The sequence below is a fragment of the Colobus angolensis genome, unplaced genomic scaffold, assembly GCF_000951035.1.
Source record: "Colobus angolensis palliatus isolate OR3802 unplaced genomic scaffold, Cang.pa_1.0 Scaffold33, whole genome shotgun sequence".
Taxonomy (NCBI): Eukaryota; Metazoa; Chordata; class Mammalia; order Primates; family Cercopithecidae; genus Colobus; species Colobus angolensis.
This window is the reverse complement of record NW_012116599.1, coordinates 10,749,603-10,769,258: the sequence shown is the minus strand read 5'-3', so window position 1 is coordinate 10,769,258 and position 19,656 is coordinate 10,749,603. Positions and strand designations below refer to the sequence as shown.

The window sequence follows — 19,656 nt, the reverse complement described above, 5'->3', positions numbered from 1 at the left end:
GCTGGAGTGCAGTGGCCGGATCTCAGCTCACGGCAAGCTCTGCCTCCCGGGTTTACGCCATTCTCCTGCCTCAGCCTCCCGAATAGCTAGGATTACAGGTGCTGCCACCTCGCCCAGCTAGTTTTTGTATTTTTTTTTTAGTAGAGACGAGGTTTCACCGTGTTAGCAGGATGGTCTCGATCTCCTGACCTCGTGATCCGCCCGTCTTCGGCATCCCAAAGTGCTGGGACTGCAGGCTTGAGCCACTGCGCCCGGCCGAGGGGGAAGTTTTAATACTGTTTAGGTAAATGAAGATTAAACACAAAAGGAAGGAAAAAAGTGAGATGATGTCCTGCAAAAAACATTTGTGAAGTATTGACAAAGAAGTTTCCCTTCTTAATTCTGTTGCACACGCACCTCTGGTCCTTAATCATCAATATACTCAAATGGTTCTGGGGGTTCTGGCTCTTGTTCCTCCTCCTCGATTTTTGGGCCATGTGCTGCCACAGGTTCCACCAGCTCCTCAATGTCTTCACTGGTATCCTTCAGAATGATGATGCCTCCAATAGAGAGCTGAAAACACAGGGGCATGCAGAAGCATAAGCTCCACTCATATTTCAAGTGTGCTCCACAATCTAAATACTTGTTAAATGGTACTTTAAAACTACTTAAATGATTTGGAAGTGAAAAACTGGAGTAGAACTTTACTGGGATAAAGATAACTGTGATCTATATGAGGTATTTGCAAACTGAACCCAGTAGTAGCTCTAGATAGTATAACATGTGATGCTGTTCTACTTGGATGATGCATCCCAATTTAAGGATAGTTATTTCCCAGCCATGGCCTTGACTACCAGCCTTAGTCTCACTGCAGGGAGAATACTTACCGTCCAAATACTGTATCCCAATTCCTTCCTACTCAAGATGTGGTCCTGGGCCAGAAACATCATTATCACCTGGAGCTTGTTAAAAACGCAGAAAAGCTGGCCCCACCCTAGATCTACAGAATCTGCATTCTAACAAGATTCCAGTCAATGTGATGCACAGTAAAGTTTGAGAAGCGCACCAGTCTAATGCGTACTGTAGTATTTGTGAGGTGGTAATCATTTTGAACACAAGAGGAGTATATAAATTAAAAGCCAAATTTTTCTCCAGCAATTTCAGAATGGTGGAGAGAATAACACAGATATCCCAGATACCTGAGGGTTTTTCACTTTAATCTATAAATCCACGTGATGCAAGCTGATGAAAAAATACACGGGAAACAAAAGGGAAGTAGACTGTAGCAGCAATTCTATTAAGCCCTCTCCCAAACATATTACAGAAGGTAAATTCAAACACTAAACTATTCACCCCTCTCTGGTGTGCTAATCTTATTCTATTTGCTTGCCTGTGTCAAAGGAAATGGAAAGCTGCTCTATGTAATTAAATCAGTCAACAGTGGCAGGGCACATCTGGAAAAAAGCATATTTCTACCAAAGCACATTACTGGGAAGGAAAAGAAGCACAAGTACATTAGTTAAATGATTCACATATGTATAAGCATCTCTGCAGTTCAATCTAATCCGATTTTTACTCATCAGAACTCTGCCCTGCGATGCTATAAAACTGGTGTGCTTCGTGAACTCCAAACTATTTCCCTTCTCCCAACACACACATATCTATATATTTTTCTACAACCCCTTCCCTTAAAAGTTTGCTTTCCTTGAAGAGGATCCATTTTATGAATGGACCCTGCCTTTACTGCCGGTACTCCAAGAGTGGAGTATAGGGCCACTGTCCTAATCCTCCATAGCCTAAAAGTTTACTTGAACCTAATGGACCAAATGGAGATGAATCTCCTACCAAACAGAAGAAAATACCCATGTTCACACGAGGACTTTCTATTTTTTGGAAAATGTGGATCCAGGTTATACTATTTCATGCTTAACTGGAATGAAATAATCCAACTTAATCAAAGGAGGGCCTCATCATACAAAAACAACAATAACAACAACAACAACAAAATCCCCAAACTAATAATCCCAATCAACACATGGAAAGGGCTATTTATAGTTATACATGGTCTAGGTTTGTTAATGCTTTATATGTTGCTTTTATGTTCACATCCTCTATGCATAAGATACATGATTTTCTGTTCTCTGGGGAGGCTAATTACAATTGTAGATATAGGCAACAAAACATTTCCTCTTGCCTCATGGTGGACAGGAAGCAGGGTAGGAATGTTACATATTTCCAAAACTACAGCTGTCTCTTTCAAATGCAGTGTCTGAGGAAGGGTCCCATGACCTTGCCACTGAGGTAGGGGAGTGAGCCACTGGACACCCCTTTCTTCACTGCGCATACACAGAGGCAGTGTTTTCTTTTTTAAAATGAGATATATTAACATAAAATTCATTCTCTCAAAGTGTACAATTTAGTACATTCACAAACTTGTGCAGCTATTAATACTTCTGCTATCTAATTCAAAAATATCTGCCAACAGCCTGAAGAAACTGTGCACCCATTAGCAGCCACTCTTCATTCTCCCCTTCCCCTGTCCTTAGTAACCACCAATCTAACTCGTCTCTATAGATTTGCCTTTTCTGAACGTTTCACATAAAGGGAACCATACCATATGCAGTCTTTTATGTCTGGCTTCTTTTACTTAAAATAACGTTTTCAAGGTTCACACACACTGTAGCATATACCAGTAAGTCTTTCCTTTTTATGGCCAAATAATATTCCATTATTATCTCACATTATTCATTCATCAGTTGATAAGACATTTAAGTTGTTTCCATTTTATGGCTATTATGAATCATGCTGATATGAGCATTAGTGTGTAAGTTTTTGTGTGGGCACAGTTTTCCCTTCTCTTAGGTGTGGAATGGAATTGTTGGGTCACATGATAAGACTACATTTAACTTTTTGAGGAACTGCCAAACTCTTTTTCCACTGTGGCTGTAACTTTACTTTCCCACTATTACTCTATGAGGGTTCCAATTTCTGCATATTCTTGTCAATGATTATTATTGTGTGTCTTTTTTATTATAGCCATCCTGGTGGGTAGAACGTGGTATCTTCTTATGGTTTTGTGTTTCTTTTTAAATTAAGAGATAGGGTCTTGCTATGTTGCCCAAGCTGGTGTCCGGTGGCTGTTCATAGGCACAATTATATTGCACCACAGCCTCGAGCTACTGGGCTCAAGCAATCCTCCTGCCTCGGCCTCCCATGTAGCTGGGACTATAAATGGGGATCACTGCACCTGTTACGGTTTTGATTTGCATTTCCCTAATGAGTAATGATGTTGAGCATCTTTTCATGTGCTTATTTGCCCATCTGTACATCTTCTTTGGAGAAATGTCTATTCAAATCATTTACCTGTTTTAAAATTAGGTTGTCTTTTTATTGTTGAGTTGGAGGAGCTCTTTATATGTTCTAGATATAACTGTCTTATCAGACAAATGATTTGAAAATATTTTCTCCTATTCTATAAAGTTTGTATTCCCTGATTTGTGTGTCCACTAAAGTCAATGCTCAATTAACTTAGTAGTCAGCTAACAACTGGACAGGAATTTCCTTAAACACTTTGGAACACAAAGTCTCCCACTCTTTGAAGGAGTGTGTGTGTGTGTGTGTGTGTGTGTGTGTGTGTGTGTAGGGCTATACCTTCAACAGGACTCCTCACTTCTTCCTTGCACAGACGTAGGCAGTCTTTTAATTCATAGGTGGACCAACTGCCATAGCTATCTCTGACTTAATTTGAGCAAAGGCTTAGCAATCATTTAGTTTCCTACTGTAGTGTACCAGTGTGCTCATATGGCCTCATGGCATTGAGCATGTGCCTCACTGTCTTACTTCATAATGATCAAAAACACTAGTTATTTCATGTGCTTAGAGTATGCACTAGTTGTGTCCTAATACATCTGTACTGGATCCCCATGCTACTGGCAAGATAAGTTTATAGACACAGTTAGAATATGTTCTCTGTAAAACTGCCACTGAGATGAACCAGGTTGCAGATGAGACAGTGACTGCATTAAAGGTATCCATTGATGATTCTGTCCATTCATTTAACACTACACAGCAACTACTATAGATCAGGCAGTGCTACAGATTAGCATTTACCATTGTTTTAGGTGCTTTACATGTAACAACCTATTTAATCTCCACAACATCAACAGGAGGTAGGTAGCATTACCATATCAATTTTACAGATGAGGAAACTGAAATAGAAAGATTAAATGACTTGTCCTAGTCACACAGCTAATAGCAGAAATAAAAACCCACTTACGCCAAATTCCAGCTCTAAGCCACTACACACACTATCTGGCATCCTTTGGCTTTATCTCTTCTAGCTGATAAATCAGTCAGGTTAAGACCCCGGCTCACAATTACAGGTAGGAGTTGTCTTTGACCCACCATCAGGTTGATAAAAATAAGTTTACTCTTGTATAAGGATAAGGATCTAGAAACCGAATCTCTGACATTTTAGACAGATCTAGCATCAGGATGTCTTGGATGGGTCTACTGATGACCCCCTGGTTTTCTACAAGAACTTGGAAGATAAAGGCAGTATCACGCTCATATTTCTGATAAGCATTTGTTTCTAACATGAAACACTCTGTCTTGGAATAAATTAGATTCCATAAAGATCCTTTTCTAACTAAAATGCAATGCATTATGACAATGGTGTAATAAAACAGAAAAAAAAAAAAAGACAATGGTGTAATTACCATAATAATCAACACTTATTGAGCAGTCCCAAGTCTTGTTCTCAGTGCTTGTTCAATCTGTGCCTCATTTCTAAGTCAGGGATGGTAATCCCTATTTTATACTAAAGAAAATTGAGGCAGAGAGAGATTTAGTACCTGGCCTAAGGCCACTTAGCCTGAAGAGTATACTCAAGATTCAAATCCTATATGCTTGGCTGTAGAGTCTATGTTCCTAATCACAATGTTGTATTAGGAACTCCTATGTCGTATGTCTGTGGTAGAAGACGGGAGTTTGTAGGGTTACACAGGGAAAAGAAAAATTCTCCCAAATCTATATGAAATGGAAAATGACATGCTCTCTATTGTTAAATAATTTCTTAGAACTAGTGAGCTTGCTCCAATGCTTTGGAGATTTACCATTCTCTACCGATATTCTATTGTCCTGTGGATTAATATCCCACTGGTATATACAGCTAAGAGCCACTGGTAACTTACTGGTTTGAAAGGCTGGTATCTACAGGTCTCTGGCATGGTTAGGACCTTAAGCTGGGCAGGCATAACTCGGGCTGGGTTATCCAATAACTGGAAGTTTGGCTCAGGTTCTTTTTTCTTCTCTTTTTCTTCCTTTTTCTCTGCCTCATCCTAGAAAATAAAATTTAAAAAAAGCTCTATAGAAGTTCATTTCTGTTCCACAGAACTGAGTAACATCTGAAGTTTACTGAGCAGCTATAAGGCACAAGAGGTAGTGTTAGGTAGTAATGAAGTACAAGTAAAGTGCTATCAGACTCACAGGAGGGAAAAGTAACTCTGCTTAGAAATGAGAATGGTATTTGACTTAGTTTTAAAGGATAAACAGGTTTTTCTACCAGCAGAGATCAGCAAAAGGTCTACCTAAACAAATGATAATCCCTTTGCTTGAAAGGGTCTTTCTTTCTCCTACCCTCATCATCTTGTCTGTGAAAAACCTACTTTGCCCTTCAAAACCTGTATTTTAATTGTCATTTCCTCCAGGAACTTTTTACTGATTTGTACCCTTCTATTCTTCCCACAAATGGATATATTTTCTAGAGTTTCTTTCAAGTACAATTTGATGATTCTACATGCTGGGAACAGGATAATTATTTGAAGGAAGCTAAGAGCAAGGTAGAATAATATTCAACTAAGGAAGAATCTCGACCATGACAGAGACAGAGATACTTCAATCCATATGACCACCAAGTTATACCTACCACTTCCATTTTCTCCTCCTCCTTTTTTTCCTTTTCTTTTTCCTTCTTTTTAGCCTTGGCAGTTATAGATAACACAGCAGTAGAAACCTAGGGGAAACGAACAGGGTAAATTGTTGTAATCCCTTATGGACATACAAACATGCAAGCCCTAGAGAACTCAGTCCTACAACACTATTCTACTTCCTAGGGTAAGTATTTTATATATATATATAAAAATATAAATAAATATATATAAATATGAAATCAAATTATATATATATGACTATATATATACATAAAATCAAAGAATAAATGGGAAAACTAAACAGGACATTTATTGAAATAATTTATTACTCTTGTCATCAAGTGAATCTTTAGTTCTTGGGGGCTTGTGTCCAATATAACTCTTCCCTTTTTTGATCTGTAGCCTACCTTGGATATGAATTTACTATCATGTACTTCCAAAATTGAGATTTGAGGGTGCTATCGCCTTTTTGCTTTATGGGAAAGCAATGGGAAATAGAACAATTTCCTTCAGTGCTGGTTGTAGAGATATTCTCTCTGGACTACATGTCTTACAATGCCAATACACAGTGTGTGAGTGGTTAGTCTGTATTATTCTCCTTCACGGGTCTCACTGAAAACAAAGGTGAAAAGCTGCGCAATACTAGTGTAAAAGCTGACTGTTTCAGGCCCAAAGGAGGGTCTGAAACATAGTGGATGAAACAAGATGCTGTCAAGGATATTCCTTAACTGCCACCCTCAAATTTGGTTAATTATCCTTACTTATACACAAAATTTACAGCAAATAATCAACAACTGGCCAATATGAAAATTATCATGAGAGAAAGAGCCATTTTCCTATATATAAGGTATCAAAAAAGTATAATTTTACTGAGTAAAACTTTATGGGCAAGTAGAACTCTTTAATGTATTATTCTTTGATTTAATACAGGAGTGTCCTCATACACGGTTGGTAGGAGTATAAAGTGATTATGTCCACTTTGAAAGGCAAATTAGTTAATAATTATGAACATAATGTGCATTACTTTTGATCAAGTAACCTCACATCCAGGATTCTCACCTACAGATATACTCACACAGTGCACAGATACATGTGTATAAAGACTTTCAATTTCAGGCTCACTTGTGTAGGGGTAACAAATGAGAAATAACCTCAAATGAATATCAAAGAAAAAACTGGTAAAACAAACAGTACTACACACAGTAAAGGCATTGTTTTGCAGCTCTGGGAAAAAATGGGATCTGTATACATTGAAAGTTTTAAAAATAAAAAAAAAAATGGTTAATGTGAAAACAACAAGATGCAGAAAAGCATGTAGAGAATAATTCTATTTGTGGTATAAAAAGTACTGACATGTGCAGAGAAAACCTTCAGAGGGATTCAGAAGTTGTGACTCCTGTGACAATGAGACTTGGACGACCAAGAGACGAAAAGGACTTTTACTGCATATTCTTGTGTAATGTCAAATGTTAGCATAAGAAGTTACTCTTAAAACATAAAACATATTTAAAGAAAAAGTAAAATACTCAGTGGCCTATATGTAAGTACAAATGCTGCTTAAAAGGAACACAGAACCTACCTTTTCCTTTTCTTTTTCTTTTGGTACTTCCAGAGGGGCAGGATATGCAAATGTGGATGGTTTACAGTTCGATTTATACTGAACTTTCGGCATCTGAAGAAATTCCATTAAAATAACATTGGCTTTAAGTATTCTGTGCTCTCCACAAACATACAGATACAAAAGGAGACCAAAGTTTTAATGCAGGCTGTATGTTCAACTATGTTATGACTCCTCTTTGAAAGGCATGTCTTCTTTTACTGATTTAGTTTTTAGGTTCTTTACAGAATTACCTGAAGTTCTCTATACTTTTCTTAATCTCTGTGCCTTTGAATGGGCATCCCTTTATCTTTATGAACAAACCAATCTGCTTCAATGGGTAAGTCCTATTCATGGTGTGAGCATCAGATCAACTGTTCTCTCCTTTGTAAAGCATTTGGTGGTCTATCCCGCATACAAACTGCCATTTCCCTTCTTTGTACCAGACTAATAACTTACACTAGCCTGTATAATCATGCCTTGTAAGAGTCTAACATGAGCCTAATAGAAAGTCAGCTTTACATTACCTAGTGACCAGTTTTAAAGTTTTTTGGTCTGAATTTTTCCTTTCTTTCTTTCTTTTTTTTTTTGAGACGAGTCACTCTGTTGCCCAGACTGGAATGCAGTGGTACAATCTCAGCTCACTGCAACCTCTGACTCCCGGGTTCAAGCGATTCTCCTGCCTCAGCCTCCCAAGTAGCTGGGACTATAGATGTGCACAACCACACCTGGTCTGAATTTTTTTCTGTTTACCCAATCTGCATTGATGGAGGATGATAATAAACACCACCATAAGGACAAGGAAACTTATCTTCTCCATCCCATTTTCATTACAAAGAGTAAAAACAGCAATCACAAAATTGTTTGGCAGAGAATAAAATAGGTTATACAGGATGTTTAATTATAATGAGGGATTGGGAAACCAAGGGATTCTTGTTCTGACAATAAAGCTCCTCAGTATTTACAAATGTGAGCAGTTTTAATACCAAAACACTTAACCAAGGATAACTGGCTGTAGAGCTATACTGAAAAATCAATACAAAGAAATATTCTATTTTTACCAGTCAGTTTTAAGCCTAAAACTTTTCCACTCTGAAAATTTAGTAGAACATTTCAACAGTGGTGACCAGATGTAAGAGTTATTTAGAGGTCAAAAAGCCTTTTGACTTTTAAAGAACAAGAAGATGAATCATCAAGTCACAGGACTAAGAAAGACCTAAACATAAACTCCATTAAAAAAATATGATTACAAATGTGATGTCAGGGCATGCAGTGCCTTAAATTTCTGACTTAAGTGAGCAGTTTCATTCCAACAGATTCCCTAGCTCCTCACTGTTGGTCTTGTTTTCTGCTTCTACCAAAGGGTCATCCTCCTATTTTGCCTTTTCCCTTTAGTAATAATTCTGTCTTCCATCAACCACTCGAGCATCAGATAACTCTGAAAAACTAAATCTGAAAGATTTAGTTTAGGTTCGCATTCTTCCTTGCCCAGATTACTACAATAGCACTGTAATGAGTTTCCACTGATACCAGAAAGATCTTTCTAAATGGAAATCTCATGTCCATTTATCATCTGAAATCCTTCAACAGTTCCAAGCCTTTAGTATTAAACAAAATTCATCAGAGTGGTATATAAAGCCTCTTCATATCTTTATATTTAGCCCCCTTGCACACCATTCTTTCTCAACTAATTACCTGAGGTTACACAGCTAGCAAGGAGATACGATTTTCAAAACTTTCAATGACATACTCCGTTCGAAAAGTTGATGATTCAACTTGAAGGGAAAATGTTATTATAAGATGTTAACTCATCTTTAAAATTTAATGGAAATCCTTGCAAGTGGGTGGTAAATATGAATAAGATACGGTGAATTGGAAATACTACAAAGCTGAGGTCTCACAGACATACCTTTAAGTCCTTGTTAAGGCCAATGACACAGGTAGGGGTATAAGCCAATGACAGGAAGTGTGAAAGAGGAAACCAGAACCAGAACTGGGTAAATACAAGGACGCCAACCACAGAAGGCATATGAGTGTGACCAGTTCTGGACTGTAAGGAGATTGTGACATTATGACCACCTGTAGAAAAAGAGAGAAACCATGAACAATAATAATATTGTCCTATTATTATAGCAGGACAATAATAATGATATCTTTCTTTCTTCTGCTTTTTTTTTTTTTTTTATTTAGAGAGACAGGGTCTTATTCTGCTACCCAAGCTCGGGGTGACAGAGTGAAACACTGCACCCAAGTGCAGCCGCACGATCATGGCTCACAGAAGCCTCGACCTCCTGGCCTCAGGGGATACTCCTGCTTTAGCCTTCCGAGTAGCTATGACTGCAGGTGCGCACCACCACACCTGGCTAACTTTTACATTTTTTGTAGAGATGGAGGTCTCACTATGTTGCCCAGGCTAGTTTCAAACTCCTAGCCTCATGTGATCCTCCCGATTCAGCCTCCCAAAGTCTTGGGATTACAAGCCAGTGAGCCACCATGCCCAGGCAATAATAAAGATTTGTAAGTGCTACAGTAGGGAAACATCTGGTGATGATTTTAAAAGCACAATTCATATGTGCAGTCTAATATGCAGTTCTTGGAATTAGTGAGTTATCCAGACTCTGCAAAATTGGAAGTATACTTTTAACTGGATTCAGCACACATCTAGACTTACTTTCTCTATAGGCAGGTGTTTTTCAAAAACTAGCCCTGAAGGGTATCAAAACTGTGATGCTAAATTAAGTATTAATCTGCATTATGTATTGGTTTTTCATGTGCTAATAAAAAGTAAAGTTTTAGTATATACTTTTTGCACACAATAGCAGAGGCAAGCATAGATATTGTTTGCTTAGTTTTACTCTTTCTGCTTCAATCATATGCAAATACATGTTTATAATATACTTACACATTTATAAAAATTTATATAAAACAGTAAAGAATATGTTCTGACTCTTGGTCTTTTAGGTGCTAAGCAGCATAAACATTATTAGAATTTTGAGAAATATCCCTTATAAATTATGAAGATTTATATGCAGCTACATAAAAATCTAAGAAAGCACTGAGCATTACCCTGCGAATTATTAAACCACTTAAATTGGTGGGAGGAGCTCTGACATTAACTAGCCCTGTAATCACGGACAAAACACTTTATTTCTAAGTCCTTTTCTCCCATTAGCAAAATGAGGGGTTGAATTTGAACACTTGAACTAGAAAAAGAAAACTTAACCTCTAACCCTTGATTCAACTGAAATTTTTCTAAGGAAACACAGTATGTAAAAGAATGAAATCAGAGCTGCTTCTGTTTAATCAGAAGTTTGGACTGCTGGGAGAATATATGGCCTAGAACCAGGGGTCCCCAAATCCTGGGGCTGCAGACCTGTCCATGGCCTGTTAGGAACCAGGCCGCACAGCAGGAGGTGAGTGGAGGGCATGTGGGCATTACCACCTGAGCTCTGTCTCCTGTCAACTCAGCAGTGGCATTAGATTCTCAAAGTAGTGTGAACCTTATTGTGAACCGCGCATGGGAGGGATCTAGGCCGAACGTTCCTTATGAGAATCTAATGCCTGCTGATCTGAGGCGGAAAAGTTTCATCCTGAAACCACCCCACTCTTCTCGTGGAAAAAAAAATTGTCTTCCACGAAACCTGTCCCTGGTGTCAAAAAGGTTGTGGACTGCTGCCCTGGACTATTACTCTACAGAGTGCAGATAAAGTTTGAAAGCCAGTGAACTACAGCTAAGATCCAAGCCATCAGTTGGGGAGAGCTGGTGAGTCCTTGTAAGGCTGAGATTCTAGGAGGCTATGGCAGATTACAAACTCAAATGCCTTTAGGAACGAGTCAAGTAAACAAAGAAGGAGTAAGTGGGCTGGGAGCAGTGGGGATTGAAGCAAACTGGAAAGTACACGTCCTATTTAAAGGGAGCTTGTTACTAGGGGTGTAGGTCCAGGGTTACTAGGTCATTTTGTTTTTAAAACTGAAGCAAACTGGAAAATACATGTTCTATTTAAAGGGAACATCTTACTAGAGTGTAGGTCCAGGGTCACTAGGTCATTTTGTTTTTAAAAGTAGACTCTGGATTTTGACCAAAATCCTGCAAATTTTGTTAGGCAGGCAAAACAAAATACACCATTGTCAGATTTGGCCCATGCGCTAGATGGTAACAGTGTTAGTGCTGGATCACAGAACTTTGAAATGCAAATATCTTCTTTTAAATAATATATCCTATAAAAATGGGGCTTGTCTGTGCCTAATCAGGGCCTTAACTTGAATTCCAATGTGGATTCCTGTTGCTCACATTTCTCTTCTCTTGATCTCAGTGTTTTACAGGCACCTTCACATTTTGCTCGGAGTCAAGAACCAAACACTGACTTGACTTCACTAAACCAAACAGCATTTTAATTTTTATAAGAATCAGGGTTCTACTGTTCAACCAAATAATCTAGATTTTCTTAATACTCCACTATAGATATTTAAAATTTTCATCTGAAAAAAAGGCCAGGTATACTTTCATTTTGTTTTTCCAACAGAAATGAATTATATACATTTATTGTCCACTTGTACTCTTCCCTATGCTAACCCCCATTCACTGAATGCTTACTATATATTGAGGATTGTTAACAACATACTGGAAAAGATCCTAAGGAAACTCCAGTCTCACAAAGAAGACAGATAATTCAGTAATTAAAATAAGACATGAAACTATTATGATAGCTATAAACCTGGGTGCTAGTGGGAGCATTTCACTAAGACATAGTAACTAACCTGGGATGGAAGCTGGGGAGGGCAGAAGAGAGGAAAAGGATGCCTGGCTAACGTGCTATTTGATCTAACTTTGAAGCTGAATTTCCTTTTAGTTCGATGAAATCTATCTTCTTCGAACTTAGAAGCTAAATTAGTCCTTTGTTCTAACATTCTGAGATTTAATAAACAAGGTAGAGTTTATCATATTGATAATTTGCAGTTTAACAAACTTCAATCATCTTCTTTATCTTCAGCTTTTCTCCCTGAAGAGACTGAATCACTGAGTTCTCATAAACTTCAACTTCATTCCATCCCTTGAAGTTGCTCTCTCTAGACTTTTCTCTACTACCAGTAATTTTCTTTTACTTTTTTTTTTTTTTTTTTTGAGACGGAGTCTCATTCTGTCATCCAGGCTGCAGTGCGGTGGCACAATCTCAGCTCACTGCAACCTTCACCTCCCAGGCTCAAGCGATTCTCGTGCCTCAGCCTCCTGAGTACCTGGGAATATAGGCATGCACCACCATGCCCAGCTAATTTTTGTATTTTTAGTAGAGACAGCGTCTCACCATGTTGGCCAGGCTGGTCTCAAATTCCTGACCTCAAATGATCCACCCACTTCAGCCTCCCAAAATGCTGGGATTACAGGCGTGAGCTACCAAGCCTGGCCTACTACCATTAATTTTACTGAGAGAAGATCAAGACTGCAAATTCTTCTAATGCAGTTACAGCATGGTATTCTACAAGGATAGGTTATTAAAAAGTGAAAAAAGGACATGAGATTATTTTTACGCTCATAACAGTGAACACTACAGTATAGAACTTTTATGTAGGGTTGGGTATGGTGGCTCACACCTGTAATCCCAGCACTTTGGGAGGCCAAGGTGGGTGGACTGCCTGAGATCAGGAGTTCATGACCAACCTGGGCAACACGGTGAAATCCAGTCTCCACTAAAATACAAAACATTCACCAGGCATGGCGGCGTGCACCTGTAGTCCCAGCTACGGGAGAGGCTGAGGCAGAATTGCTTGAACCCAGGAGGTAGAGGCTGCAGTGAGCCGAGACCATGTCACTGCACTCCAGGCTGGGTGACAGAGTGGGGCCAAAAAAAACCAAAAAACTTTTATGTAATAAACGTCTAAAGCAAAAATTGTTATACATAAAGAGAAATAGAAGCACCAAAACTTGATTGGTCCACAAGACAAACAGATAAAGCAAAAAAGCTCCAAACAAAGAAAAAAAGAAGAAAAAGAAAAGATAAACAGAGGCTGAAAGAGGAAGGAAGGAGAACACAGTGAGATGACTTGTAGTAAATCTGGCAGAGAAGAGGCGAAACACAGAATTATCCTTCCCCAATTATTTTTTCTTATTATGTAATTTCATTTTTATATTTTTAATTAAAAATTTGTTTTTCTTTTTTTGTGTTGTTCCTTGCAGAGCAGGGCTACCCTACAGGTAGTGTGCCCAGAGCAGTCGCCTCCAATTCGTAACTAGTAACCCTAATATTGTAAAAACCAGCAAAAAACTGCAGTAGTGGTGAACAAACAAGTGAAGGGGTGCAGTCTAAAATCACACACTTAGAAAGTGGCAGCTAAAAGAGAAAAAAAAGATTACAGAGCAGTAAAATGTTATCCCTAAATCTTGTTTTAAATACTCACCACCAAAAGAAGTAATCTGAAAAGGCTACATAATGTATTCTTCAAATTATGAAAATCTGGAAAAGGCAAAACTAAAACTGTGGAGACAGTTCAATTAGGATGAGTAGTAAGTTCAGGAGATCTACAGTACAGCATGATGACTACAGCTAATAATAATGTGCTGTATATTTGAAAATTGCTTAAAGAGATCTTAAATTTTCTCATAACAAAAAATGATAAGTATGAAAGGAGAGAGATATGGTAATTAGCTTGATTTAACTATTTTACTATATATATATTAAAACATCATGTACACAGTATGTACAATTTCTATTTATCAACCATACCTTAATAAAATAAATAAAAATAAATTTTTTAAAAAGAAAAAGAATGAAAAAGGGGACATCACTACAGATTCCACAGACATTGAAAAAGTAAGAGGATATTACAAAAAACTTTCTTTTTTTTTTTTTTTTTGAGGCAGAGTCTCGCTCTGTCCCCCGGACTGGAGTGCAGTGGCCAGATCTCAGCTCACTGCAAGCTCCGCCTCCCGGGTTTACGCCATTCTCCTGCCTCAGCCTCCGGAGTAGCTGGGACTACAGGCGCCTGCCACCTCGCCCGGCTAGTTTTTGTATTTTTAGTAGAGACGGGGTTTCACCGTGTTAGCCAGGATGGTCTCGATCTCCTGACCTCGTGATCCGCCCGTCTCGGCCTCCCAAAGTGCTGGGATTACAGGCTTGAGCCACCGCGCCCGGCCACAAAAAACTTTCAGTAAATTCATAACTTTATTTACTAAAACAAAATAAAATAAAACCATGGAGACAGTAAAAAGGTCAGGGGCTTATGGGGAGGGCAAGGAGGGATGAATAGGTTAAGCACAGAGAATTTTTAGGGTAGTGAACCTATTTTATATGATACTGTTATGGTAGATATATGTCATTAAAGATCTATCAAAACCCATAAAATGTACAACATAAAGAGTGAACTCTAATGTAAACTAGGGACTTTAGTTAATAATAATGTGTTAATATTGGTTCATTGATTGTAAGCAAATATACCACACTAAAACAAGATGCCAACAATAGGGGAAATTGGAGGGGCAAAGGGGACATATGGAAACTCTGCATTTCTTACTCAATTTTTCCTAAAAATTTTTAAAAGCCCAATTAAAAAAACTTAATTACTGATAAAATCCAGTCAATTAAGTGTCTAGACTTAGTATAGATAATCTAAGAATGAAAAAGCTGCAATAAAAGAAATGGGCACTAAATCCATTTAAATATGAAACTAAGACCATACAATTGTAAGAATTATGATTTCTGAGGATAATGTAAATATCACAAACTGTTGACAACATAAACACATAATATAAAAATATTGGAAGGTAGTGAAGAATGAGAAGGGAGAAACTATGGATATCCATATATGTAGCTTGTAAATGGGAGGGAATCAATACCATCTAGAATTGAAATGGTTTTTACCTAAAATATTTATAGAATATTTTCTTTATCTATAAACAGCTGCAAGGAAATATTTTTTAAATTAAAAAGAAAGAGAAAAGTAAACTATGCCTCAATATTAAAATTTTAACCAGAAAACTCTCAACTTCTTGGAAAATAAAAACCAACCAAATAAAAAACTCCATTAGACAAATAGGTTAAAAGAGAGGAACATTTGCCTCAAAAATTTAGAAAAGAACACCAAAGTTATAAAACAGCAAATAATAAAGATAAGATCAAAAATAAACAATTTACAAAAAAAGAACAAAGTACATAAATAGAGAAATTACTGGCAAACCTAATAAAGAAAAAAGGATTAATCAAATTAGAAAGGAGATGTGGTTTTTTTTTAAAGAAAGAGGCCATATGAGGGAGATTATCTAAAATTATAAAAGGACTCTGAAAACTGTGGTATGATTAAAACACTCTCAGCAAGTAGAAAACCCAACAACATTAAAAACAAAAATTTATGACAGTCATCAAATAACGGCAGCTTCTTTTCCTGATCTCCTTCACTACAAATATACACACATTCCTAGTTGACTGAGGAAAGAATGACTGCAACAAATAAGGCTAACAGTGTTTTTCTTAGAAGACAATGGCTAATAAATGTGGAAAAAATGCTCCCTTAATATATATAGAACTCCCTTAATATATATAGAACTACTATAAAAACCTTGCGATGTTATTCCTCACCTTTCAAATTAGCAAAAATAAAAGGGATGGATAGGGTACATCAAGAAAAAGAATCACATACTTGAACAATGAAGTATGTATATGCTCTTCTCCTCTTATCCTATTGAAAGGTCACCAATAATAACGTTAAGGCATATGTCAAATGAACTCCAAGTCTAAGGAACTAAAGCACACCACTCTATCTTTTGAAACAGACTATGGTATTATAGTGGTCAGTGGGAATTCTGCAGCCAGATGGCACAGTGTGCTCTGTATGCATTCATTAGGTAAATATTCAATTTATTTTATAAGTGATTTGGCTGCTAGAATTTATTTAAAATATGTTTTCCTCAAAAATGATTCAATGTCAACTTGTTTAAAATTCATATAATACTAAGAAAATTAAAGGAAAAATAAATTGGCTGGGCACAGTGGTTCACATCTATAATCCCAGCACTTTGGAAGGTCAAGGTGGAACACTGCTCGAGTGCAGGAGTTCAAGACAAGCCTGAGAAACATAGTGAAACCCTTAGTGAGATCCTATCTCTATAAGAAGTTTAAACAATTAGTTGGGTGTGGTGACATATGCTTGTAGTCTCAGCTACTTGGGAGGATGAGGCAAAAGTATTGCCTGAGCCCAGGAGGTTAAGGCTGCAGCAAGCCATGCTCGTGCCACTGCACTCCGGCTTGGGTGACAGAGTGAGACTCTGTCTTAAAAGAAAAAAAAAACAAAAAACCAACCAACAGTCACTTTACTAAGTGATAGGCACTGTCACCACTGTCACTGTCACCAGGCTGGAGTGCAGTGGAGCAATAGCGGTTCACTGCAACCTCTGCCTCTTGGGTTCAAGTGATTCTCCTGCCTCGGTCTCCTGGGTATCTGGGATTACAGGCCTATGCCACTGCCCCTGGCTAATTTTTTTTTTGTATTTTTAGTAGACGGGGTTTCACCATGTTGGCCAGGCTGGTCTTGAACTCTTGACCTCAGGTGATCCACCTGCCTTGGGCTCCCAAAGTGCTGGGATTACAGACGTGAGCCACCGTTCCTGGCCAACAGCCTGCACTCTTTTTTTTTTTCTTTCTTTGAGACCAAGTTTTGCTCTTGTTGTCCCAGCTGGAGTGCAATGATGTGATCTTGACTCACCACAACCTCTATCTCCTGGGTTCAAGCAATACTCCTGCCTCAGCCTCCCAAGTAGCTAGGATTACAGGCATGTGCCACCACACCCGGTTAATTTTGTATTTTTAGTAGAGACAGGGTTTCTCCATGTTGGTCAGGCTGGTCTCAAACTCCCAAATTCAGGTGATCCACCTACCTCGGCCTCCCAAAGTGCTGGGATTATACGCGTGAACCACCACGCCCGGCCTGTACTTTTTTTTTTTTTTTTTTTTTTTGAGATGGAGTTTCACTCTCGTTGCCTAGACTGGAGTGCAATGGCACAATCTCAGCTCACTGCAACCTCCACCTCTTGGGTTCAAGCGACTCTCCTGCCTCATCCTCCTGAGCAGCTGGGATTACAGGCATGCGCCACCACGCCCAGCTAATTTTTGTGTTTTTAGTAGAGACAGGATTTCTCCATGTCGGTCAGGCTGGTCTTGAACTCCCGACCTCAGGTGATCTGCCCACCTTGGCCTCCCAAAGTGCTGGGATTACAGGCGTGAGCCACCACGCCCAGCCAGGCCTGTACTCTTAAATATACATGATCTCTACGAACTGCAGGCTCCAAATTTTCTCCAGGAATAATTTGCCTCAGACTCAATTTCCACTATGTCATATAGTTAGAGCAGACAGTTATTTTATTAGATTTAGTTTAAATAAATAAATCATGAAGACTTAAAAACATTTACCTGCATCCAGTATGCCCTGGGCCAGAATAGCACCAAACTTGGCCATGACATCATCATGCTTATCATTGATGACTTTGGAATACAGCTGTCTGAACTGATTTACCTGAAGGAGTAACAGAAAGAATTACAGTCTAAGTCTATTCACTTGTGGTACCATTTTAGAACAGGGAATAATATTGCTCCAATGATAATGAGACTTAGTTCTGAGTTTTGTAATACTCAAGAGAGGGATATGGACCAGACTTGAAGACAGAGCAGTTCTGTGGTTGAAATCACGAGTGTTATGACCTTTCAGTGTGGGAGCACCAGCTCTGTCTTCAATCCTCATTCCACAGTGGATGTTTCAAAGTAAAAGGAATGTTGAATGCGATTTCATACATTACCACTGTTAGTCAACAGGCCTAAAGAGTCCAGGCAAACACTAAGGCTTTCATTGCATTTTGAATTATAGCTATTCTGTTTACCACCAATCTTGCGGGTTTCCTAAAATGCATAGTCCTTCAGTTCCACCTTAAAGTAAATTACCCTTCACCAAAGCTGTGTGAGGTATCTTTTGGATTAAGTATATTCACATAAAGATTTCCATTATCTACTCACATTAATTTTCTGCGGACATGTCAGAATCTGTACTCGTACCAAAAGGAGCATATCAGAATGGAAAATGTGCTGACTCACTTAGGGTGGGATTACTGGTAATTCTTTATCCTTTCTGCATTTTCTAAAATTAATATGCATTATTTTTATGATTAGAAAATATATTTATAAAATATATTCAGTATGAATAAAGAGAACGATTCTTTTAAATCTGTTTGGGTGACAATAAGTAAACTATTTTATGCTTCTTCTATGTCTTACACTTCTCTGTTTTCCCAACAGTGCTTTTCAAATGGTAGGCACCCAGGAAGAAGTCGGCTTGTTCAAGAAGCACATAATCATGGAGCTCCCCAAATCTGCCAAAAGCAGAAAATATCAAATTTGAGTTTCCTAATATAATGACTTTATCTGCATTACATATTCTTTCAGAATCTTTTCCCCCTTTTCATTTGTCTTGGTCTGGGAGGCCACAATGTGATATAGTGGCAGAATAATAGAATCACACAACCCTGGCTTATAAGCTGTTCTTATAAGTGGTTTGGGTAAGTTACTACCTTTTATGAACCTCAGTATCTTCATCTCTACAGGGATGTTAGCACCTACCTTACATGGCTATTATAGGATTATATGAGGTAACATATATGTAGTGTAATGTATAAAGGGCATCTCATAGTTCAATAAGCATGACTGTTTCACCATATAGGAGAAGAATCCTACCAATCCCTCCTATTATCTCGGCAAATCTAAATGCTACAAAGAAATAATATTCCTTGAACATGGTTCTCATTTTTTATTCACAGGCAGCAACAGAATATAGTGGGGAAATAATGAACTAACTCTGCCACTACCCAGCACACAACCACTTAAGCCACTTACTTCTCTAGGATTTCTTTAACTATAAAACCAAGCATGATTAAATCATCACTAAATTCCCCTCTGCTTTAAAAAATTCTCATGTGGCCGGGTGCAGTGGGTCACAACTGTAATCCTAGCACTTTGTAGGAGGCCAAGCAAGGTGAATCACCTGAGGTCAGGAGTTTGAGACCAGCCTGCCCAATATGGCAAAGCCCTGTCTCTACTAAAAATACAAAAAATGAGCTGGGCATGGTGGCGGGTGCCTGTAATCCCAGCTACTCGGGAGGCTGAGGCAGGAGAATGGCAT

The 19,656-nt window shown here is 38.3% G+C and overlaps 1 protein-coding gene across 4 annotated transcripts in view; it reads right to left on the bottom strand.

The window, feature by feature from the left end:
* The window catches only part of PSMD1 (proteasome (prosome, macropain) 26S subunit, non-ATPase, 1), a 122,070-nt gene that overhangs the window by 2,595 nt on the left and 99,819 nt on the right, over positions 1–19,656 (bottom strand). For 2 of the 4 annotated variants that reach the window (XM_011951986.1, XM_011951988.1), the window contains 6 exons: positions 17,901–18,003; positions 9,416–9,585; positions 7,489–7,581; positions 5,906–5,992; positions 5,172–5,318; positions 397–552 (listed from right to left, as the gene is read on the bottom strand). In XM_011951986.1, the coding sequence (XP_011807376.1) occupies positions 406–552; positions 5,172–5,318; positions 5,906–5,992; positions 7,489–7,581; positions 9,416–9,585; positions 17,901–18,003 (747 nt within the window). In that variant the 3' untranslated portion in view covers positions 397–405. Of the gene's footprint in view, positions 1–390; positions 553–5,171; positions 5,319–5,905; positions 5,993–7,488; positions 7,582–9,415; positions 9,586–17,900; positions 18,004–19,656 lie in introns of all 4 variants that reach the window. The other 2 variants (XM_011951985.1, XM_011951987.1) reach the window with 2 other exon arrangements.